The sequence below is a fragment of the Hydra viridissima genome, unplaced genomic scaffold (genome assembly GCF_058129835.1).
Source record: "Hydra viridissima isolate aposymbiotic clone 2 unplaced genomic scaffold, HvirCarnegie_v1 scaffold_16, whole genome shotgun sequence".
NCBI lineage: Eukaryota > Metazoa > Cnidaria > Hydrozoa > Anthoathecata > Hydridae > Hydra > Hydra viridissima.
Window position 1 is genome coordinate 1571248 of NW_028324315.1, and position 26700 is coordinate 1597947.

At 31.0% G+C, this 26700-nt stretch overlaps 1 protein-coding gene and 2 pseudogenes across 1 annotated transcript; 2 read left to right on the plus strand and 1 right to left on the minus strand.

Annotated features, from left to right (window-relative positions):
- Positions 1-5840: 5840 nt before the first annotated feature.
- On the plus strand, positions 5841-7083 carry LOC149877263 (N(G),N(G)-dimethylarginine dimethylaminohydrolase 1-like; annotated as a pseudogene).
- A 10686-nt stretch (positions 7084-17769) lies between these two features.
- On the minus strand, positions 17770-22051 carry LOC149877264 (uncharacterized). Its single transcript, XM_090074302.1, has 7 exons — positions 21121-22051; positions 20548-21079; positions 20042-20451; positions 19907-19984; positions 19271-19758; positions 19026-19171; positions 17770-18712 (listed from the first exon to the last, which is right to left on the minus strand). Exons 1-7 carry the CDS (start codon positions 22049-22051, stop codon positions 17770-17772), a joined length of 3528 nt encoding a protein of 1175 aa, XP_089930428.1.
- A 3147-nt stretch (positions 22052-25198) lies between these two features.
- Positions 25199-26547, plus strand: LOC149877265 (uncharacterized; annotated as a pseudogene).
- Positions 26548-26700: the final 153 nt, after the last annotated feature.

Below are 26700 nucleotides of genomic sequence, written 5' to 3' on the forward strand. Positions count from 1 at the left end.
GCACAGATGTTATTACACTTTGATAACTTAAAAGGTGTAACTACATCTGTAGAATCTACAGATGCAGTTGCACTGAGGTTATTGCACATTGATAATTTACAAGATGTAACTACATCTGTGGAATCCACAGATGTAATTGCACAGATGTTATTACGCTTTAATAATTTAAAAGATGTAGCTAAAATGGTGTAATGAATTTCGATAAATGTTTTGATTTAAATTTGTTCTGCACAATATAAATTTACAATGTCAAATAAATTTCTGTACAATATAAATTTAAAATATAAATAAATTTAAAATCTTAAGTTAAAATATAAAAAAATTCGAAAAATGAACTTTTTCATACTTTAGTGACACTGCTTTCCGCGCATTAACTAAATGTTTGCATGCCATCTTGTCGATCTCGCAACAAGGCGTAAAACTTATTTGTCGCTTTAACCAAGGACGTAATATCTATTAATACGTCCTTGGACGTTCAACGCATTGTTATAGATCAAAGGTGCCGCCAATTAGCCAAAGACTATGCGTCTTACCGTCAATTTTCTAAATTCATGATACAGATATTCCGACTTCTATCCGTCAAATTTCTGTCAAAAAACCTCCCTCAGTAAACCCATTATAATTAAGCATTTACTGAAGCTTATGGTTATAAAAGACAAAAAAATTAATCAAGAATAGTTCACAAATCTGAAAAAGGTTGATTTGAGCTATAAACTTTGTTTGTTGAAAATTTAACTGTGTTTAAACTTTTACGTCTAAAACAAGGCTTTTGCAAAAAGGCAATGTATGGTTCACTAGAATGGATAGAGTAAAGTGAAACAAATTTTCCTTGTTAAATTGAAATTGCTATGATATAGTTTAAAGGTCGAAAAAGATAATTTTAGTGTTCTTTTCACGCCAATCTCAGATTATGCTTCCCACTTTAAGGTTCAAATCAGAGAGTATTTCTTATTTTTGTCGGAAATGTCGAACTTATTTGCCTCCCTTTTTTTTCTCTTGCATTTGTGATTTTTATTTTCGTCCTAGTTATAAATTTTCTTATTTTCGATACCTAAATCGCATTTTGTCTAAATGTATTATAAGTAAAAGCATCTTAAGCCTTTCATGCACAGGGCTGTTTTGTAACAACAAATTAAACAAAACTTCCCCAATTCAAATGGTGCATTCTAATCGATTGAAAGCAATATTATTTTATAAAAGAGTTGAAAAAGGCTGTAGAAAAAGTCTACTTTAACATTCCATAGTAACGCTGTCATTTTGTAGATAATTTTTTATGGGTTATGTTAGTTATGGGAAAATAATTGGAGCATGAAAGGGTTGAAGTTCATAAAAAAACTATTGATTTCAAAAGTTGGAAAGAAATATTAAGTTTGTATTTTTAATGAGCAATTTTGATGAAGCATTTTTAAACAGTGAGTCATGTAAAGCTACTTTAACTTATAATGATCTTATTATTTTTATTATTATTGTTGTTACTAATAGTAACAACATGTGATAATAAAAATGATAAGACCATACCTTTGGTTGTATATTCTTGAGCCTTCTACAAGTGATGTACAGTCTTATTTTTAACCTTTTCTAGATATATCAGAAGAAGTAATCTTATATTCCTATCTTTTTTCACATTACTAGATAAATAATGAGTCTTCATGAGGAATATTTAAAACATTTATGTAGAAAGTGTGGCTGCATAATAAAGCAGGATAGTCACTACCAAATAAAACCTGTAGTTATCTTTAAACAAGCAACTCTTAGTTTTTACAAGCTAGATAAAACCTCAGACTATCAAAAAGTTTATCCTGAATATTTATGCAAATCATGTTATATGGTCTTATGCAGGTTAGATTTAAAATCAAAAAAAGGCTTTGAAGTTGAGAAGAGTGATAAACTCTTCATTTTTTCTGAACACACAGAAGCCTGTTATGTATATACCACACTCACAAGAGTTGGAAGAAATAATAAAGTACATGCGATAAGTATTCATCAACAGTTAAAAGCATTTGCATCAAAACATGGTTTTGACTATTACAATGAAAATAAAAAAAATCGTTTTGTAATATAGTTAAAGTCAATAGTTATTGCCAATCAAATGGCATGTGGAGACTAATTGTTTTAAATCGTAAAGTCCTATTATCCATTAATGTTAACAAACCCCTTCCAGATCAACTAAATCTTCAATCTGCTAATATTATATTCTCCAACATTTCATGCATAAACATTTGTAAAGGTAATTATGACTTCCACTATCTTTTTTTCTAATCAGAAGTAAATTTTCTGATTATAAAAATTTCCGAAGCACATCAAATGAGGATGTTACAATAATTGAAACGAAAGAAGGCAATACAGTTGAAAACTTTAAAGTTATTAGAAATAAAGATTATTCATAAATGTGGTCAGAAGTCTGTTGTGATTTTAGTACCATCTACCTTACTAACTTGTGTATAATGGAATGCAGGTTAAAGAGTAAAGAAAGTCAATCATCTATTAACTTTAACTAGCCATTTTTTAACTGTGCACATTTTCTTGCAACAGTTTATGTAATAAATGTAATAAAGACAACTTGCATTCTTCTACATGGAAGTTCAATAGTACATTACAACAACTTACGGTTTTGAATAATTTCTAAAATCAAAACTAAGAGTTATTGAAATAGTTTCATAATCTAGGAGTGTTCGTAAATATAAAATAGCACTAGTTAAGTTGTTAAGTTCCACAACATGTGAGTATAAACACACCTTTAGTACCAATGTAACATTTTTTTTCATGCTTTTTAAAATTCGATTCTTTAAGATATTTATTGTGACATTTCAGACAGGTAAATTTAGTTATTAAGCGTTCTGCTGTTTTTTTCAGCATTTTGGTTTCTTCTGTAATCAGCTTCTTTGTAGGAATTGGTGGTGGTGGTATGAGCTCCATTTCAAAACCCTTTGATAACAAGTCCGCTAACTCTTCAATATCTATCTCAATAAAATCATCCACAACCATTTCAATTTCGTTATCAATATTTTCAAGCAAAAAAGAATAATTTTCTTGATTAATAGCAAAGTTTTCTGTCATACTCATTTTATGTATCGCTGAACAGTGGAGTGTTATAGGAAAAAGTTGATCAAAAGTCGATTTTCAAAATTTTGTCAAAATCTGTTTTTATTGGTGGATTGTTAAAGGTTAATAAAGGTTACATCTCTAAATGGTCATTTCGGTTACCCATCTCCCTCCCACCTTATTGGGGCAGCTTTAAAAATCGAGTAATTGTGGTAATGAATTCAATTGTATTTTAACGTTCCTGTTGACGAGCATTATTAAAAATTGTTTTTTTGAGTTTGTGGTTAGTGACAAATTTTAAAAATCATAATGGATATTGAAAAAGAAGGTAAGCTCATACTTTTGGTATATTTATTTTCTCTATTTTATATGTTACTGTCACATTTCTCATCAATTATATTGATGTAAAAAATTTAACGTTTTTTTTTTATATACACGATATTAAAAAGTGTTTTTGAATATCAATTAAGCCTTATTAAGCTACGAGCTTGTTCTTCACGTAAAGCTTAGATATTCTATTTACCATTTAAGAAAAAAAAAGTTGTGCATGCAAGCGCCCCAGGATTTTTTTAATTTTTTTAGTCAATAAGGCAAAAATATTTTTTTTGTGATTAAAACTTTTATTTCATTTAATTCATATTTTTATTGTAGAACCTCAAGCTATCACAATAGAGATGACTAGACGATCACTTTATGAAGTCTTGGAGTAAAGTTACCAGAAAAAAATTGATGACAAATTTGTGTTTTTATTAGAACACCTTAAAAACATAATTAAATGCCATACAAATGAAGAAAGTGCACTAAAAACCATTTTTTCACTTTTTAAGTTCCAATTTAAACAAAAATGGGAAGACGCTAGCCGTAAAAGAGAGCTTTTTTTAAAAAATAAGAAACAATGGCTCAATACCACCGTAGCTCTACCAACTTGGACGGTGGCAAAACCCAGCCAACCGTCAAAAGAATTTTGTGAATCGAGTTCACCAACGAGAAGGCGAAAAACAAGAGTTTTTAGGGAACATATACCTTGTGAGCAGTTGATGTATGCTGCTCAAATGAGTCAACGTGCTGCAGGGAACAGTGACGCGTCTAACGTTATAAAGGAAATTCTATTTACACCAACAAAAGCCAAACAATATAGAAAAAGTGACACATCTACTGAAGATATCATTAAAAAGCACACACCATCAGAAGCGTTGTCAATTTTTGTGGAAGCTGACTAAAAAACAATATGAAATTGTTCATGCAGCCAACAAGAATATCTGTGAAATAGAATGTTAAGTGGAATGCTATCCACCAGAAGAACCGATAACAGTTACAGAATCTTGTTCAGAAATTAAATTACAAGATCATTTGGATCACACGTCTAGGTGATTACGTTGTTATTTGAACGAAGTTATTGAAACTTTAAATGAAAAAGAAAGAAACAATTTAGAATTGATTTCGAAATGGGGTTGTGATGGCTCGCAACAACAAACGTTTAAACAGAAATTTCAAAACAGCGACGATAGCAAAGCTAACATATTTCAAAGTTCTTTTGTGCCCCTACGGCTCATATGCCATATTGGTAACCAAAAGAAGGTGCTTCGGCAAAACCCAGCACAATCATCTACAAGGTATTGCTAACCAATAAAAATACGTTTTATTCGGGAGAGCAAAGACGTAACGAATGACGAAATCGAATGCGTAGAGAACCAAATAAAAGGCTTGAGAAAAAGTGAAATAATGAACGCTTTCGGTGGTAATTTGCAAATAAAGCATGTGTTTCTTTTTACTATGATTGATGGAAAAGTTTACAATGCTGCTACAAATACGATATCAACAATAAGATGCTATATATGAGGCCGAACTTCAAAAGATTTTAATAACTTGAATAAAAAAACGACAGAAAGCCGTGAAACACTGAATTTTGGGCGATCAATAATGCATGCAAGAATCAAACCTTTTGAATCCTTGCTGCATATATCATATAAAATACCAATGAAAAAATGGCAAGTAAGAGCAGAAGAAAATAAAAAAATAGTAGCGGAAAAAAAACAAAAAATTCAAGATGCCTTTAAAGATGAATTAGGGCTGTTGGTTGATATTCCTAAGGCTGGATTTGGGAACAGTAATGATGGGAATACACAAGCAGATTTTTCGCCGTTCCCTTAACCGCTTCCCGCATCACAGGGGCTGATATAATTCATCAAGAAAATGTTATGTCATTTTGGAAGCAATTTCGAGTGGGCATCAAATTAATGTAAAAAAAATTAGAAAGTTTTGCAAATAAGACGGCTAAACTCTATGTTAGTTTATATGGATAGCGCCCAATGACGCCAACTATGCATAAGGTTTTAAGACATGGCACCACAATAATTGAACAGGCTATACTGCCTATTAGCCAGCCATCAGAAGAAGCAGCCGAAGCCAGAAAAAAACATTTCCGTCTTTATCGGCAGAATTATGCGAGGAAGTCTTCGCGAGAAAACTGCAATAGAGATATTTTAAACAGACTTCTGCTAACTTCGGATCCTTTGCTAAGAAGTATGAGAAAAAGACCCAAGAAAAAAAGAAAACCGTTCTCCAGTGAGACTATAGGACTCTTGATGCCGGAGACATTAGAAGACTCACAAGCAATATCAGATATTGATTCTGATTAAAAATGATTGCATTAACATGTACAAAAATATTTTATTTTATTTTGAATTAAATATAGGGCTGTAATAATAAATTTAAATTGTTAATTTCAAATTGTTTGGTTGTCAAATCATTAGCCCCTTGTAGCGGGTTAACCATAGAATAATTCAATAAAATAATTCATGGCAACAGGTATGCCTAAGGATTAAGTTCAGTGATTAAGAAACTCAGTATGGGTTTAAATGGATCTTTCAAGTGTGATTATCCTTTTTAGTAATATAAATTTAGTTATTTGTCATTATGTTAAATAGTTGTGAAGTTGTAGATATTTGTAAAGTATGTAAAATGTATAAAAATATGCATTTTTTGTTTAAATGCATAAATTTTTTACATTTCATGTGTGACCAATCGTTTTTAATACAATATAATCACCCTAAACTTCTTTTTACTACATATCACATCGATAATAAACATACAATAATTTTGTTCAACTTTTCAAGTGAAATACTTCACTGTGCGCTGCTCAGAAATATATTTATTGGATAGTCGAGAGCATCTTTTTCCGACGTCGAATGAAATAAAAATACTCCCCGGTTTCGCAGTTATCACCTATTGTTTCGCTTTTGTTATCTAAACGATACCGTAACACGCATATCTTTTTTATAAAACAATGCGTTGAACTTCCATCTATTAATACGTCCTTGCTTAACTTTGTTAATCTTTTTTGACGCACTTGCAACTAACCTGTTTTAATTGCGTCTTTGGATTTGTTCACAAAATCCGCAAAATTTTGAAAGTTGTTTTTTTAATTGCCACAACCGCAATTAAAGATTTAGCGATTGTGGTTGGTCAGACAACTTTAATTACGCATCCGGGCGCGCATTCAACGAAGTTGGAAACAAATGAAGTTTTAAAACATTTTTTTTTGATGATTAAATTCATATAATGAAAGAGTCAACGTGCTGCGATGATGTTTTGTTTACTGGTAGAGAGATATTTTTTGGTATCTCAGAAAGAACAAATTTGGAAGGGATGGATGCGATTAAAAATTTTTTTTTAAATTTTCCAGTTCAAGCTCTAAATATTGGATCAGAAAAGGTTCATTTGAAAAGTTTTTCAAGTATGGTGGACGAAAACGGAATTGGTTTTGGAAAAAGTGAAGTTTCTCAACGTGTTAAAAAAGAACTTATTAGCAAAGCTACCAAAAAATATAATATCTAAGATGTTCCTGCAAAAAATATAATATCTATCCTGTTCCTCAGATTTTTCAGCGATTGCAATGCAATGCAAGTTATGCTAATGAAGTATTAATGCACCGTTCAGCTGATGAGTTTCCGAAAAGTGTTAAAAAATAAGATATCACTAAACTGTTCTGTATTAATGAAAATTGATGGCGCTCTTACATATTTTTCAATTTTGTACTAAACAGTAAGGCCACGCGGTTAAGGTTTTTTTCGGTTCGGTTTTTTTCGATTCGATTTTAAACTTAAACCCATCGGTTCGGTTTTTTTCCGGTTCGGTTTAAAACAAAATTCGGTTCGGTTTGGTTCGGTTCGATTAAAAACAAAATATGGTTTTAAAGATAATTATTTATATATATATTTTACAACTTTAAAATATAATTTTTTTAAAAATACCCAACTATAAATTAATTTTTATTTTTTTAATGTTTTCTTTTATGTAAACAATTTTCTCGACATTTTCAATGGCCAATGTGGTTCTTCTAGCGGTTATGACATTACCGGCAGTTGAAAAAACTCTCTCTGATGTTGCAGAAGTTGCTGTTATACATAGGTATTTTCGTGCATAATCAGATAGAATTAGGTACTGTAACTTCATTATTTTCCACCATTCTAAAACATTTGTTTTTTCGTCTGCTGTTTCGGCTCCTAAATAATGCTCAATTTCTAAATTCAATTTAGTTGTCGTCAAAGCGCTGCGTGCTGAAGTATCTTGTTTTAGTCTTTTTTTAAGCAACTCGTGGTGATTAACTTTAGTATTTGGATTGCTTTCATTGTCTATTTTACTACTTGTGATTGGAAGTTTTTCTTTTTTTTTTGCTTTTTCCTGCGTCAATAATGCTTCTTTTATATCATCAATTTTTTTTTATTCAATTAAATGCAGGCCTTTGTAACGCGGATCTAAAAAATTAGCATAACAATTAATCAGCTGCTCAGCACCATTGAGAGGATATCTTTCCTGTAGTTCACTTATCAGCATTTTTATAAAAATTCTTGTTGGTTTGTCTTTGTGATTTTGCTGGGCAAGTAGTTCTTGGTGCAAGGAGTATAATTCAGGTATTACATCTTGGATTGTTGGTCTTTTATCAGCTGATAAACCTACTGAAATGTTGTAAATTTTTTCAAGAAACGGCATGCTGCATTCTAATGTCTTCCATTGATCATCTGAGGGGCATGACCTTTCAAATTCTTCATTTGATTTTGCAAGTGTTTTGATCGCTTCTTTGAGTTGAAGGACTGACTTTATGCACATGTACTCAGAATTCCATCGTGTTGTACACGGAACAATCAATTTCTTGGCCTTAATTCCAAGTTCTTCGCATGCACCTTGAAGCTTAGCAGTAGAGAGATAACTTTTATGTGCGTGTGATGCTAAATCTGTGCAGTTTTTAATTGCTTTTGAAAGTTCAATTGAATTTTTAATTGCTTTAAGAATAACTAGCTGGATTGTGTGATCGTTGCAGCGCAACTCTAAGTTAATTTCATCACTTTCTTTAGCAGCTAAAACAATGTTGCTGCCATTGTCATTAACGCAGGCTCTTCATTTAAGTTCAAATTAGCAATAAAAGTATCCAGGTTTACTGCGATTGCTACCCCAGTGTGTCTACCAGTAAATGGTGTGCAAGCAATGAGAAAACTCAATAAATTAAAATCTGAATTAATGTAGTGAATTGTAAGACTCATGAAGGAATCATTGTTTCGACTTGTCCAGAGATCTTTTGTAAAACTAACTCCAGTCACATTTGGAAAATTTTTGACAAATTCTAGTTGTAACCCTTCCTTAACTTTGTCATACAATATTGGAAGTTTATGACATCTAAATGTTGATGCAGATTTGACAGTAAATTTATTATTTACTTCATCGATAAATTCTTGAGCTCCTTTATTATCCAAAACTTCAAAAGGTAGACCTAGAGTGCAGACAAACTTTGTTAAATCTAAGTCAAACTTTAATTGCTTTGGATCATTTAACCCATATTTTTGATTTTTTAATAGACTACTTTCAGTTGTTGTTATTTTGTCGTCTTTTTTTATATCAAAGTTTCGTTTATTAGGTGCCTCTATGGTTTTTAAAAGATGTTCCTTCCAAGATGTTTCATGTTTGGTTTTAACATGGCTGGTTATTGTTGAAAAACTGCCACAGTTTATTTTGTAAGATTTAAATTAAATTTTACATTTAGCTTCAAATTTATTCAGCTTTTCAAAGAAATGCCAAATACCACTTTCTTTCGGCATCTTCAATGTCAATAAAGTGTAAATTGCTTGTATGACCGCACTAAAAAAAAATTAAATAAAATAAACATATATACATATTTGTTTTGGTCAAGTAATAGATAACTAAGTTGATAACAAGTAGTATAAGATTAGAAATTGTTAAAGTTAGATTAAAGACAAAGTAAATCACAAATTATATTTAAAGCATATTCACAAATAAACTTAATTGAAGGCTTATTCAAATTTAAAGTTTACAATTGTTTGTATGTTTGTCAAGCTATTATGAAAAATAAATATATGTTAAACAGTAAAACTTATTTGTTTTATTATTTATCTAAATTAAAAAGCAACGTTCTTATAATAAAAATATTATACAATATATTTTAATTTTTAAGTAAAATAAAAAATTACAACAGTTTAGAAAAAAAGTTCAATTTACTCACATGTTACAGTACAATGGTATCAAAAACTGTTAATAGCCAATATTCTTCTTGGTCCGCAGCATTTGATATAGTTTTGCGGCAACTGTTTACGACTATTTTGGAGTTAAGTTTACAATCTCATCTTTTTGACTTATTTTTTTCCTGTGGTTTAATAATACTAAACTTTCATAAATAAAGTTTATTAAAAAAATATAAAATTAAGTTTTATAATTTTTAAAATTTTTATATAGGTTTTCCAGCTTTTTTCGGTTTCGGTTCAGTTCGGTTGATTATTTAAAATATTTTTATCGGTTCGGTTCGATTCGGTTTTCTTAGTTCGGTTTTAACCGAAAGAACGGTTCGGTTAACCGCTTGGCCTTACTAAACAGAACAAAATTTTTGTTGCAGCTTGCTTGTTTTAAGTAGTTATCAGATTTTCAAAAGTCTTATTTCTTTATCTTATTTTTAAATCTTCTAAAAGTTCGTTTATGTTTAATATTTATATTAGGGGTGTCCACTATGCAAAAAATTTTCAAAACCACCCAAATGGAATTTTTTCCCATTCTAGTGTTTGTGTTTAATGTAAAAAACTTTTTTATCAAACTTTAATAACTATTTTAGAGCCCCCTCAGAGCCCCTAAAGACAAGCCCCAGTTTCCTGTTTAAAACTATCTTTTTTAGTTAAAACACAGAGATATAATTATTGTGAATCTCATTTTTCAAGTCTTTAGAAATTAAATCACAGAAATCAAGTCAAACAAAAGCAGCTAGCATAATATATGTTAAATTATCCAGTTTAACCAAGCTAGTTCTGCATTTTTGGTTTACAGTTATAGTCAAAGTATCCGACGGGAACCCCAAAACTAAAATTAAGACTGTCTTTCTGAATGTTATTAATGTTGTTTCATTGTCCAAGAGTTTTTTTGCCAAAATCAGGATATTGCTGCCTGTGATTTTCAACGCCCTGCAGCAACCATTCTCTTTGTTCTGGATAACTAGTTATGATGGTGGCAAATTCTGAAATCAGTTTAACTCCTCTTTCTGCGGTATCATTTACAACTTTTACCGTACGAACAAATTTTTCAGCTTCTTTGTATCCTGGTTGCTCTGTCAACTGTTCAATTGGTTTAGCAAGCCAATCTGTATTGTTGCCAAGAATGCTGAACAATTAGTGAGATTCAGTTCCCAGAAGATTTGACAAACCTGTTTGACGAGTGATTTGACGAAAAACTGGCTTAACAAGACGAAAATTTTCGGGTACTGGAATTTCCAAGAGTTGGGCTGCCATATCTTTTTTCACAGTGGAACCAGCTGGTTTGCTGAAGAAAGCAAATGGAACTACCTCTTCTGTCAAATACAATCGGTGATTGGTTATTTTAGAAAGAATGACATCAGCAACTTCCTTGTCTATTTCGTTGTAGCCCATCATTTGGTGGATGAATTGCAGGTCATTCATAGGTTCATCAGCACCAATGCTAGCTTTTGTCTAAGCTGGTGTGTGGAAAAGAGAAAGATATCTGTTCATTCTAAAAGGTTTGGTCGTCATCCTCTGGTCATAAGGCAATTGTTTAGAAAATATGAACATTTTGTTCGCATAAATGTTACATGCTATCCACCGAGCTTGGTGGATAGCTCCTGGTTTAAGAAAGTGTACACCCCGCGGTGGAGTTTGCCCAAAGATGATCAGTGTGTTCTCAGCACATTTACGATAGTCATCTCTTGGAAATGTTGTAGCATCTTCTTGCTTAGCAAGTAGATTTGTCAAATGCTGTATGGTCTGTTCTTTGAGGTTTTGCAACCAGGTGCCTTCAACAGCTAAAGTTTCGATTGGCAAATGTTTATCCAATGCTGGTCAAGCAGTTTTAAATTCAGCAAAGAATTTATTCTCTGGACCAAAAATGTTTCCAAATAATTTTTTCCAAACTGCTCCAACAAAGATTTCAAAAATGTGATGTCGACAGGCAAGATAGAGAAGTTTTTGACCTAAGTTTTCTTCAATCAATTTAGCAGCATCATTGTGGATGCCACTATTACTGGCAGTGGTACCAAATACCAATGCCACAACATTGTCGCTTAGATCCCAACCTTCTAGGAGATCCAATGTTGCATTTGCTTGAGTCTCTCCTTTCGAATCGACACACCAACAAGACACACAACAAGACACACCAACAAGACACACCAACAAGACACACCAACAAGACACACTAACAAGTCACACCAACAAGACACACCAACAAGACACACCAACAAGACACAACAACAAGACACACCAACAAGAGTTGCACTAGTGCAACTCTTGTTGGTGTGTCTGATAGCATTTTGCTACAGACAGCAAAGGCTAAGTTTTTTAATTCAGAGAGTGAGTGTGGAGTATTCAGTATATTATTTGATAGCGGTAGTCAGAGGTCTTATATTACCAAAGATGTATGTGAAAGATTGAAATTAAAAACTATAAGGAAAGAAGCTATAATAATAAAAACATTCGGTCAATTTAATAATTCCAGGCTTAAAAAGCTCGATGTTGTTCAACTTAAGATAAAACATAGAAATGCTAATTTGTATGTGTATGTCGAGGCTCTGTGTGTGCCAATTATTTGTAGCCCTTTGCAGAGGCAAAAGATATCTCGAGCGTGTTAAAATTACCCGCATATTTCAAAATAAATTCTAGCTGATTTTGATGATGGTTCCAAAGATTTTCCTATTGACTTATTGGTAAGGTGTGATTTGTACCATAAATTTATGACAGGTAAGGTTGTTAGAAGGGTTGAGGGCTGTCTTGTAGCTTCTTCCTCTGTTCTAGGATGGGTGTTAAGTGGCCCAATGCCCTCTGTAAATAATGTTAATAAGAAAGTAATCATGAATTTACGCGTTGATGCTAATTTAATAGGGAGTGTGGAAGATGTGCGCAGTAAGATTGATGAACTAAGAAGTGTTTTACAAAAATTTTGGAGTGTGGAGAAAATGGAATCAACTGATGAGTGTGTGATACATAAATTCGAAAATGATATTATGCATAACGGTGAGAGATACGTTAACTAAGCTTCCTTTTAAACCAGATCACGATTGTTTACCAGATAACTAAAATTTGTGAGATTAGACTAAATAGGTTAAGAAGGCAATTGAGCGATAAGAATTTGTTAAGTGATTATGACGCTATTTTTAAAGTATATGAAACGAATAAAATTATTGAAAGAGTACCTGACAATGAAATCGCTAAGTAATCAGGAAAAACACACTACCTAGCACACAGGCCAGTCGTAAGAAAAAATAAGGAAACTTCCAAGATAAGAGCAGTATTTGATGCTTCCTGTTCTAACAATAGATTGTCCTTGAATGATTGTCTTTATTCAGGGCCAAATCTGTTATCCAAAATATTTTTGTTGTACCACTGCGATTCCGTTTAAATTATATTGCCTTATTAGAAAACATTAAACAAGCTTTCTTAAATATAGAAACTTCTAGTGAGCATAAAGATTATTTAAGATTTCTCTGGTATAAAATTGTTGACGCAAAACAGGACTCAGAATTGATTGTTTATAGTTTTTTAGAGTAGTATTTGGACTGACTAGTAGCTCTTTTTTATTAAATGGAACAATAAGACATCACATTAAGAAACCTGAAAAATCTAATGGAAAGTTTGTAAAAAGATTCGTTGAAAATTTATACATTGATGATGTCACATTTGGAACGGAAAGTGTAACGAAGGGTTAAGAATTTTATAAAAAGTCTAAAATAATTATATCTGAAGGTGGTTTCAATTTAAGGAAATGGAAAACAAACAGCCAAGAACTACAAAACTATTTTGATTTTAATGAGAAAATGATAAGAAATTAGGAAATAAAAAATTCAATAAGCAATCTTGATGATACTACTTATTTAGAAACAGAATTAGGTAAAAGTGATCATGAGTATAAAAGAGTTTTTGAATGGGACTCGGAAAATGATGAGTTTATTTTCCAATTTAATGACTTTATAAAAATGTCACGGGAACTTAAAACAACAAAAAGGAATATCTTGAAAATTTTGGCATCAATTTACGATCCATTAAGCATTGTTTTGCTTATAACAACCAGACTAAAAATTATTTTTCAAGCTTTGTGTAGAGATAAAAAGGATTGGATGCGAGTGTGAGTGGAGGGATTGAGTTTAAGTGGAAAGAATTGTTGAGGAATGTTGAGGAGCTGCGATTAAAAGGACGATTAGGAAATTTGATACTAAGTTATAATGAAAAATATCCGATTATTTTACGTGATGGAATACATAGCTATTTTACGTTGTTATTATTCGTGACGCCCATGAACGATTTATGCATCATGGCATTGAAATGACATTAAGTCAAGTTAGAACAAGGTTTTGGATTATTAAAGGAAGAAAAACTGTCAAGAATGTTCTGCGTGAGTGTGTTATTTGCAAGAAGATTAATTGAAGAACAATGCTGCCTCCCCCAACTCCTAACTTACCCGATTATCGTGTATATGTTTCTATGTTTTCGTTTCAAGCTGTTGCTGTAGATTTTGCTGGACCCTTATATGTAAAAAGTTATTTAAAAACTGATGCTGTATCTAAGATTTACGTTTTGATTATGACCCGTGCGTCTAGTCGTGCTGCTCATGTGGAATTAACTCCTGACATGAAGATCCCTGCTCTCCTCCGAGCACTCAAACGCTTTATTGCACGCAGGGGTATACCTGATAGCATTACTTGAGACAATTTTAAAACATTTAAATCAATTGAAGTAAAGAAGTTTTGTTTAAATAATAAGATTATTCAAAAATTCATCCTACCTGTTTCCCCTTGGTGGGGAGGATTTTATGAAAGATTGGTACGATCAGTTAAGATACCACTGTTAAAGGTTACGGGAAAATCCCTCGTTACTTATGAAGAACTGCAAACAGTTTTATGCGATATTGAATCTGTAATTAATAGTAGACCACTTGTCTACATGAGTGAAGATGATAATGAAGAAGCGCTTACTCCCTTTCACTTGATGTATGGACGAAATATGTTAAGAAATAATGTGAAATCAAATTTATATTTTGATTTGGTTGATATCAAGAAACGTCCCATCTACTTAAGGAACTTAATTAATGATTATCGAAAGCGTCTCAGTAAGGTTTATCTAAATGAATTAAAACAACAACATTTATATAATAAGTTTAATGATAATAAGCAAGAAAAGGTACTAAAAGTAAATGATGTTATGTTAATTAATGACAAAGATATGACACCCAGAAGTCAGTGGAGAATGGCAAGAGTTGTGGAAGTTATTGAAGGAAAAGACAAAGCAATTCGTGGAGCAAAATTAAAGGTTATATCAAATAAAGCAACATCCAAGATGTGTTTCCGACTTGTCCAAAAATTAATTCCTCTGGAGATCGATATTGAAGAAGATAGCAAAGATAAAGATAAATCGAAAAAAAATGTCTGTGCAGTTGAAACCGAGATTGGGCAGAATGATGCGGCGCTCAGGTCAATTAATAAACGTCCAACCCGACAGGCAGCTATTGATGGATAATGTCTAAGACAATTAAAAGACAAATATTGTTGACAAGTCCACAGGGGGAGTGTGTTAAAAGTGACAGTAAAAAATTAATTATTAAGAAGCATGTTGAAAGTGATATTTTTTAATTAATTATTGTAAAATGGATGTTGTAAAATGTGGTATTCGTAACTTAATTGATGTTATTATTGGTAATGGTCAATTTATTGGTGCGTGCTCTCCACAGACCTCTTTTTTATTATATATTCTGTTGGTGGAGCAGCATAGACACTCTTGCATTTATACTAGTTCAAAAATATATTGTCTCTCCAAACGTTCAGCTTTTTAATCCTCGAGATTTTACAATAAGAATTTTTTTCTTTTTTATATAAGAATTTTTTCTTTCCTCAAAAAAAGTGTTGCAAATGCAAACTCAGATAATTAGCTTAACACCTTATAAAATTTAAGTAACTCGATATTTGACAAATGCGCAAAACTACAATTACAACCGTCCGTTTAAAAAGATCCCCTAAGTTACGTACAGCAAATTATTAGGAATAAAATAGAGAAAATTAAAAAAAATTGAACTAATTGCATATATTTATATTATTTTAACTGACAAAAATTTACAATAAAAGGTAATCAGGTTTTTTTTATAAATCGTATAAATGCGTCAATCGTAAATCTTAAAGAAAAAAACAAAATGGAATTATGATACCATAACAACAAAAAAAAAAAAAACACCACGTAAAAACTTAAAATCGATTTACCTATTTAAAGTAACCTATTTTGACATGGCAGCTAATATAAACATTTATCGAAAATGTAACTATAAAATCTGTTTCGAAGTACAAAAAAATCAACAATACTAATATATGTAAAAATAAAAAAAAAAATCAAATAAAAAAAAAAGATCAAATTAAGATATAAATTGCATTTTTAGCATGTTGTCTTGGCTTTTAGTAAATAAATAAAAGCAGTAAGTTTCAATAATGAAATTACCTGTTATTCATTTTTAACAATAGTCACCAACGTGAAGATGTCTATTGTTAAAAATGAATTTCAACACAAAACATCACAACAATAACACATAACAATAGAATATTTACACCCTTGATCCTAAAATCCAGCAAAGATAACAAACCAAATTAAAATATGAAAGATAAAATTAGAAAACCAGTTAAAAGTTAACTATATTAAGAACAGATATACTTTTATGTATTTATATCTATTTACTTAACATATAAATACATAAAAGTATATTTGTTTTTATATTCAATATTACTTATTCAATTACTTCAAACTTAGGACATTAAAACACCCTAGATTTAAAGATCAAGGTTGCATGCTCTCTCATACACATTACGCTAAACATTAACAGACATTATTATGTGTTTCCAGAATAACTAAAAAGGCTACACAACACAACCTAGCTCTGAAGCAGTAAGACCGCCTGGCACTAAATGCTGGCAAGTCACACCTCTGCTATAAATACATCGCTTGGCTGGCAAGGTTATCAATCTTGCTCGACATAATGCCAAGTCACACCACTTTGAAAACATGGAAACACCATAATTTAAACATATATACAACTATAAACAAATATGGTTTTATATAACACATATAAACACATTTTATAACAATATTTAATGACATATATTTATCAAAAACTATAAAGAAAAAAATTAAAATAATAAATAAAGTTATACATAGAAAATGTGCTTACAAACTACAAACAGTAAATTTTCAAAATGAAAATCTAAAGACTATAAATTAAGAACATTAGAAAATATAACATTATTTGTGTAACACTTTTCACCTACCACACCTTGAATGAGATGTTTATTAATTTTGAAAAAAAAACTATTAAATGCCCTAGTTCTTGAACATGCAACATATTGTTGATAATGAGCGAAACATGGTTTTTTGAGATATACCCCAACTCTATCAAATGTTTGACCTTGACTTTTATTGTAATTGAAAAAACCAGTCTGACAGGAAACTCACGACGTTTCAGAACAAAAGGTAAGTTAGAACCTGATGGAGCCAACTGATTTCGAGGAACAAAAACCCGTTTACCACCAGAAACACCTGTCAAAAACTCTGCATCAATATAATTATTTTGAAAAGCACAAGCTTTCATTCGAGTACCATTGCATAACCCAGTGTTTCACTACCTTTTACAATAAGCAGTTAAGTACGAGTAAAAATGACAGCTCTTGATCAAGAAATAAATATAATATATATAAAAAAATCAATTACAAAGATCGCATGCTTTCGCTTCCCTATAATACAAGAAGCTGTTGCGAGAAACGCCTTATTTAAAAACAAAAAGCCATCACAAATAGTTCGTTGCATTAATAAATAATGCAACACTGGCCCCCACTTAAGGGTCCTTATTCACTAAGGGTACATTCTTTTCATCGATAAAGGTTATATTTACATTGTTGTTAATATCTGGAGCTTGAATAGGCTTATGTTCTTCTAATAGATATAATTTATTAATTGGCCTTTTTATAACTTGAGGTTTATTAGTAGAAATACATCTAACTGATGCTGCACGAATCAGATTATCATTTGATGGTATTAATTCCTCTACGATACCTAACTTCCATTCGCAACGTGACGTTTTTGGATCATCTATCATAACGACGTTACCAATTTAAATGGTGTGACCAGAGCTTTGAGATTTGCGATATTTATGAAATTCTCTTAGTTCGATTAAATATTCATTTTTCCATCTCTGCCAAAAGTGCTACAGAATGGTTTTACTATGATAATACTGTATACTTAAATTATGTTCCTCATCAGAAAGGATATTTGAATGCGACGATTCTAAATTAAGCTTACCCCCAAACATAAGATGATTAGGTGTTAAAGATTCATTACCAGGTGTTTCATAAATAAAGGTAACAGGCCTGTTGTTTGTTATGATTACGATTTCAGAAAGAATTGTAAGCATTTCTTCATAGTTTAACCTTGATGTCGTTAATATCTTTTTAAGAGTTCTTTTTGTTGTCCTAACCATTCTCTCAAAGAACCCACCCCACCACGGCGCTGCAGCCACATTGAAATGCCAACGGATACGCTTAGAAGAAACAAAAGCTTGGGTTTCATCTGCTGAGAAATATGTGCCATTATCACTGACAATCTCATAGGGTAAACCATAATGCCCAATAAAACGACGTAGACAACGAACACATGGCTGTGCAGAACAATCAGGTACAAGATCTAAATGAAGAAAACGTGTACTAGAACAAGTTGCAATAAATATCCAAGCTTTAAACATTTCATCTCCAAAATAAATATTTTTAATAAATATTGGACCACAATAATCTACTCCGGCATATTTAAAGGCATATTCATCATTTAGTCTTGACAAAGGTAAGGGAGGTGAAATAGGATATTTGTAAGGTCTGCTATCATATCGTCTACACACATAGCATTTTTTGATAAGCTTCCTAATAGTATTTCTAGCTTTTGGAATCCAAAATTTGGAACGCAATTGAGTTAATATTTTCTTTACCCCATTATGTTTTACTATTGAGTGACAATGTAATATTAATAGTTCACTAAACAAACTTTTTTTAGGCAAAAATATTGGATGTTTTGAATTGTATGGAATTGGGACATTACCAAGACGACCTAAACAACGAACACCACTTTCAATGAAAAAACGTAAATCTTTCTTCAACTGACTATACGATTTTAATAAACTTATGTTTTTTTGAATATATTTAATCCAAAGAGTTTTTAGCTTGGTTTAACTCTATGACATTAGGAGTAGAAGAAAACCCTCCCATATATATTTCCTTTTTAACTATACGGACAAAACGCAAAACAAATGAAGTGACTCTCAGAAGATGGTCATAATTTTTAAATCTCTCAATATGCATAAACTCTAAATTTAAAGGAGAATCGACAGATGTCATCAATGTTGCAACATCAGAATGGAATGAAAATCCCTGCTTTTTGAAATCAAAGCATGGTCAGGAAACAGAATCATTATACAAAAATTTGGCACCTTTGAACCAAAGTTCGTTATTTTGAAAATCACTAAATTTACTTCCACGTGATATAATATCTGCTGGGTTTCTTTCACTCTCAATATAATCCCAAAATTTAACATCATATAGCAACCGAATTTTTTCTAAACGCTTTTGAATAAACAATTCATAGACTTAACTTTCATTATTAACCCAGTTTAGACAGATGATAGAATCAGAAAATAATTTTATTTGAGAAATATTGTAAACACTAGATAATTCTTTGGAAACAACTGACATTAAGTTAGCTAATAATAACATGGCTCTTAATTCCAGCCTTGGAATTGTACTTTTACTTAAAGGAGAAACTCTAGATTTAGAAGTGACCAAACAAGTATTGTAATTGTTGTTAGTACAACATCTCAAATAAACAAAACACTCATATGCTTTTAGACTTGTATATCTAAAACCATACAACTCATATTTAAAATTATCTGGTTTGTCAGCCAATTTTATATGCCACCTTGGCACACAAACGAATGGTACAGAAATTAAATCATGAACAATTTGATCCCATTCATTCAAAATATCACCATCTATTTCAACATTCCAACCGAGTTTCAGCCTACAAATAGACTGAAACAGTATTTTACATCTTACAATGACACAATTTAGAAGTCCCAAAGGGTCGTAGAAGTTAGCTGTAAATTTACGAATGTCTCTTTTTGTTGGGTTAGGATTAACAGTTGTAAGAAGTTCTTGAAACGAAAAAATAAAGCAATCTTCTGATTTATTCCATTTTAAGCCTAAAACTTTTGATTTATTTGCGCGAAATAAAGTCATCCTCTTGAATCAAATCGCATAACTCTTTTGAGTTTGACTCAAACTTTCTCAGATTAAATCTACCTTCTTTTAAACATGATTTGGATTTTTTATAAAATCTAAGTTCTTCAGCAACAGAATCAGTACTTGCATTTAAATCATCTACATGAAGTGATTGAATAAATCTTTTAACAAACTGAGGATCGCTATTTAGCTAACGTTCTGCATGAGTTAGAAGTGTTGCAGACAATAAAAAGGGAGAAGATGTGACACCGAACAAAACTCTGCATAAACGATATGTACTTAATGCAGCTGAATTCAATTTAGTGTTATTTAAATCAAACAAGTCATCATACCATATAAAACGTACAAAGTCACGGTGTTTTTTAGCCAATGATATGTTTAAAAATGCCTTTTCAATATCTGCAATGATAGCAATTCGCTTTGAACGAAAACGTAATAACACTCCAAATAAAGTAGTTGTAAGAGATTGTCCAGAAAACAAACACTCATTCAATGAGGGACCAGATATAGAAGAACTTGCATCAAAGACAATTCGACTTCTTGAAGTTTGTTTATCATTACGAATAACTGGACGATGGGGTAAATAGTGAACATCACCAATATTGCTTTCAAATTTGGACACTCATTCAATAATGCCCTTTGACAATTGATCTTTAATAATATCATTGTAAGATGTAAATAAATTTGAATCTTTCATAAACTTTTTTTCTAATGCCAAAAGCCTACTCTTGCTTAAATTGTAATTATCACCTAACACCGGATGATCTAATTTAAATGGTAACTCAACTTCGTACATTTGGCCATCAAACTTTATATTATTTTTAAACTGATCACATACGACCTCATCAATTACATTAAACTTTGTATCGTCCCATAATGAATTAAACTCCTTTTTAATTGCTAATTGGCTATTGACAAATTCAGAGTCTATTTTTAAAACATGTGTTGATAAAACAGTTGAATTATCTACCCTATCCCTTTCAACAGTCATAGGTCCACTAACAATGTATCCCACTTTTGATTTAATAGCTACTGGACCACTAATTCCTCTATTTACTTGATTTTCTACAAGTTTCCAATAAAAAATAGCTTTAACCAATATATCAACAGATAAAGTATCATTTAATTTATTATCATCAGCTAACCTTAGACCTCTCAAATGGCTATAGTTACTAGAAGCAATACCAATGTGCTGTCCATTTAAAGGAGAGCAAATGTCTTTAATAACGCATTCTATGACAATGTAATAACCATAAATACTTTTGACACACAACCCACTCTGTCTAAGACCTCTGAAATGCTACCATGTCCAAAAGTCTTATTATGGATTTCTTTTTTGCACAATGGTTTTAATTTAAGTTTGGCACATGCTGATGTAGAAATATAGATGAGCTGCGAACAATTATCAAACAGGAGTCGACAGGTTGCAGATTGGAAGTGGTCTTCATTTTCAACCAATACTAATGCAGTTTGCAGCAAAACAGCTTCAGTCTGAAGTAAAAAAGCACTGGCAACCGAGGTTAAATTTGCATTTTGTTTTTCATTGTTAGATTTTGCATGATCCTTTCGATTGTCATGATCACAAATTGAAATATGATGTAAACCATCACATTTAAAACATTTAAAGGAAGAAGGGCATTGATGACTAAAATGTCCATCAAAAAGGCAACAAAAGCATCGCCTTTTCTTGCTCAAAATCTTCTTTCGAGCTGTAACATTTGTATTAACTTGACATTGATGAGGCTTGTGGTTATTATTGCAGAAAATACATGAAAGTTGAGTAGCAGTAGAATTATTTTTAATAAAGGGTATATTATTAACATGATAATTATTTCTTTCAAAATAGGTTGATCGCCTTTTATTTGATGCTCCAGTAGAGTGAAAAGTACTGGCTGTGAATGGTAAACTAGAAGGTTCTGAAGAATTGCTACTCTGTTCACGTGCTCTTAACTCAGATTTTAGTACATCAAGCACATTTCTTATTTCCCAAGTTTCATTATCATTTAATTTACGACTGATAATTAGGTTAAGTTCATCAGGTAATTTCTCGAGTAATACTGGGATCAAAAAAGGGCCATACATTGAGCAATTAATTCCAAGGTTTTCTAAACTACGAACCTGGATTTCAATCATATCTAAAATTCTTCTTAAAGAATTGACATATTTTATGTTGATTACACGCTTTAGAGATAAAAGCTTTTTCATATGAGAAGATATCAATGTTTATTTGAAAAACGATCTTTCAAAATATCTTATGGAATTACATAATTATCATTGGAAAGTGATAATCCTTTAATTGCAGATAATGCTTGGCCTTGGACTAAGTTTCGTAAATATGTCATTTTTTGAATATTAGACAGTTCTTCATTGTGGTTAATAGCACAGTTAAAGTTTTCAAAAAATGAATGCCAATTTTCTGCTTTGCCATCAAATGGTTCAAGGTTTAATGCAGGACGTTTAACCACCTTGTTAGTTAGAAATGTAGCAACGGAACTGGATTCATTACTTTTTGAATCAAACTGTTTTAAGGAAGTATTGATTTTCAAAATCTCACGTTTATAGTTAAGTGTAAATTGAGTAGCATTGTCATCGTCAAGTTGTAACTCATCAACATCTTCAATTAAAACAGAAATCTCTTCATCTAACATTTTGATTTTTTCAAACTTATCTGCAGCAGTGTCTCGTAAGGTTATAAATTCATTTGAAACTTCTATGTGATTATCAGCTCTTATAAGTTCATTAGTTTGATTAAATATTCTCATAACTGAATTTATGTTGATTGTACGAATTCTTCGTTTATTAGAAAGATTGGACATGGTGCAAATCTAGAATCTCACGGAGTAATATTTTTTTAAAAAAATAAGGGAATAATGATATTAATGAGTTTATACACAACTCTTTAAGATGAATGCAAGTGTTGATAGTAGTTAAGATGAAATATGTTAGATAAATAATTAAGATAAAAATGAATCTCAATTGTATGTACTAAAGAACAATTATAACAATTAAAATCTGCACATATAATGAAATTTCCTTTTAGTCAACGTAAAGCACATTAGGACTGCCTACCAGCAACCACATTAACTTAAATGTTTTTAATGAAAGCAAGTCCAAAATAGCAGAAAATTTTAAATTATTTTTAAATTCCGACCAATATAAAATGCACTTCGAATAATAACAATACTTGTCTTTCGAAATATAATTACTCCAAATAGAGACAACGTATATAACATTAAAATATTACAGATGAAAAATAATAACAACTTAGCTGCAAGTATCTGGAAACATCTTTAGCATCCAGCCGAATAAAATTTCAGGATAAACACTACTGTAACAAGCTTAAATCACAAACAAAACTCCGTGGGCTCCATGTTTAACTACCTTTTACAATAAGCAGTTAAGTACGATTAAAAATGACAGCTCTTGATCAAGAAGTAAATGTAATATATTTAAAAAAATCAATTACAAAGATCGCATGCTTTCGCTTCCCTATAATACAAGAAGCTGTTGCAAGAATAGCATTCTTCAAAAACAAAAAGCCATCACAAAGTAATGCAATAATGTCTATCCCCGTGAAATGTCATCATAAAATAATAGGCTTACTAAATGTGCAATTAGAAATCGTTAGACTCATCTTTTAATGAACTTTTATCTATCCTTCATGAAAATGGTTCATCTCTTCCTAAAAATGCAAGGACTTTTTTAAAAATACCAAGAAAAATACCAATGGAAAGAAAATGTGGTGTGGATTATGCATATTATGGAATATGTAAAGGAATTAAAAGTGTTCTAAGTGATAAAAATGTTATTGGTAATATTATCAAGTTGTCAATAAATATTGATGGGATTCCTCTTTTTAAATCATCAAGTATGCAGATTTGGCCATTTCTTGCATGCTTTGATAATTCTGATATATTGTTATTGCAATCTTTTATGGTGATCATAAACCAGATAATATTAATGAATATTTGTTAGATTTTGTTAACGAATGGAATGAGTTAAGATACGCTGGCATTATGTTCAATGGAGAACAGCTAAGCATAGAGATTAAATCTTTTGTTTGTGATGCACCTTCCAGAGCCTTTTAAAAGTTTGTAGTCCCTCATTCCAGTTATTATTCCTCTGAAAGGTGCATTATTCTTGGAACACATGAAGGAAGAGTGGTATTTAATGAAGATGAACACTTTCAATTGAGAGATAAAATCACTTTTGAACAGTTTGGATATCGCAATAGTCATCAACGATCAATGTCACCTTTAATTGAAATTGCATTTACTCTTTCACACTAGATTACATGCATCTTGTATGTTTAGGTGTAATGCGTCTTAAGTTATCTAAAAAAGGACTAGGTGGGAAAATATCTGATGCTCAAATTTCAGAAGTATTGGTTGGTAATGATGGATGTATACCGAGTGAGTTTGCTCGGCAACCGAGAAGTTTAAATGCCTTGGATAGATGGAAAGCGACAGAATTTAGACAATTTTTGTTATATACTGGTCCAGTTGCATTAAGAGGTATAGTATCAAATAAGTTGTATGAACATTATTTGGTCCTAAGTATTGCAATGACCATAATATTAGAAGATGATGACCATCTACGTGTTCCATATTTAGATTATGCGAGTGATTTGCTAAAGTATTTTGTGAATGAAGCTAAACATATATATGGCAACACATTTACAGTCTATAATGTGCATAATCTTTCGCACTTAGTTGATGATTGTCGTAATCATTCATGTTCTCTCAACAGATTATCATGTTTTCCTTTTGAAAACTTTCTTCAAAGAATGAAAAGGAACATACGGAATTCTTCCAACCCAGTGTCTCAAGTTTCAAAACGACAATCTGAGTTTCAACATTTTTTTGGAAAATTACCTAAAACTTTAGAAACTAAAGTTTCAGCTAATAGAAAAGATAGTTGGTTTTTGCTCCATAACTCTTCTATTACTTTTGTAAAGGCTAAAAACAATAATGGTACCTTTCAATTTAATGTTATTGCTGCTAAATATTTAGCAAATGTCTTTGATACTCCAGCTCCATCAATGCAGTATAACATATAATTGTTTTGCACCAAATATTTTAATAAAGTTGTTCAAAAAACATTAAGTTACGCAGATTTTCAAAGGAAATGTGTTTGTTTGAATGAAAAAAAAAGTTTATCAGTATTTTCATTACTGCACAATAAAAAAAGAATTTAACTTAATTTTTTTTCTGAAGTTGATATGTAGATCTATAAATTAGTTTACTTATATAAACAGTTGGGAGAAAAACTATTTTTTATGTCTAGAACTCTTTTGTATTTGTTTTTATTATTATATAAAACCTCTTTAGCTTCTATTATAGTAAAATAAGTATGTCTTGGTGCAGAGCAGTATGGTTGGAAGGGTCAGTTGAAGAAGAGCTACAATCCCTTCAGTGTGGATTGAAGGAACTCCAAATGAAAAGCGTTTTATAAAATGGCCTAAAGGTATCAATGTTTTAAAAGCATGTAAACAGCAGCTAATACCTCAGAGTGATTGGTTTTGCTTTCCGCTCCTTAAGGAAAAGTGTCGTCATAATAAGTATAGTGATATTGATATTTTCTCGATCCCATTTATATGTAAATGATCTATAATATTTATATATATATATATATATATATATATATATATAAATACATACATACATACATACATACATACATGCATACATACATACATACATACATACATACATACATACATACATACATACATACATACATACATGCATACATACATACATACATACATACATACATACATACATACATACATACATACATACATACATACATACATACATGCATACATACATACATACATACATACATACATACATACATACATACATACATACATACATACATACATACATACATACATACATACATACATACATACATACATGCATACATGCATACATACATACATACATACATACATACATACATACATACATACATACATACATACATACATACATACATACATACATACATACATACATACATACATACATACATACATACATACATACATACATACATACATACATACATACATACATACATACATACACACATACATACATACATACACACATAAATACATTCAATTACATGTATCAATAAAAAATTTAAATGACAGAGCAGTATGTGAAGCTTTTGATTTCACAAGTGATGAATATGAAGCACCTTCAAATAAGAAGGAAGTTCAAAATCAGAACATGGCTAAAACCCGAAAGATATATATAATACGTATGCTCTATTGTTTAACTGATTTATGTTGTTTATACTTCTTTCGTTTTCAAATTTGTAGTATATACATATATATTAAAGATTTTATATATATATATATATATATATATATATATATATATATATATATATATATATATATATATATATATATATATATATATATATATATACTTTTATTTATTTAGCTAAATGTCTTAAAAAGCCCACTTTTAACAGAGTTAGGTGTCGATCTCTTTTTAATGTATACTCCAATATATTAAAAGGTGCAAGTTCTAGAACTGAATGAGTTCATGAAGCGTTTAGTAAAAAAGCGTTTAATTCAAGCTACATTTAGTGAAAAAAAAAAAAAAACTGAAGCTCTTTCTATTTCAAAACTTGCTTCTGGTTCCACTCAACCACATATAAAATCTTTTGCTTCATAAACTTCCCCCGAAGCAGTTTTGATACCTTTAGCTTAAAAATCTTGTTCTATCTTAACATCACCTACTGTATCTAAAAATCCAATCCGAAAGAAAGCGTCCCCACCAAAGTGTACAGTTTTTCCAGAAATTTCCATGTCTAGATTTCCTTTTCCT

What these genes read in the sequence shown, in the direction of transcription:
- LOC149877264 (XM_090074302.1), bottom strand. Translation starts at nt 22,051, where the DNA reads ATGAAAAAGCTTTTATCTCTAAAGCGTGTAATCAACATAAAATATGTC. An exon ending in CAAATCATGTTTAAAAGAAG is followed by an intron (nt 19,759 to 19,906) that starts GTAGATTTAATC and finishes TTTCGTTTCAAG; the next exon opens with AACTTCTTACAACTGTTAAT. An exon ending in TTCAAAGGTGCCAAATTTTT is followed by an intron (nt 18,713 to 19,025) that starts GTATAATGATTC and finishes AAAATCGTATAG; the next exon opens with TCAGTTGAAGAAAGATTTAC.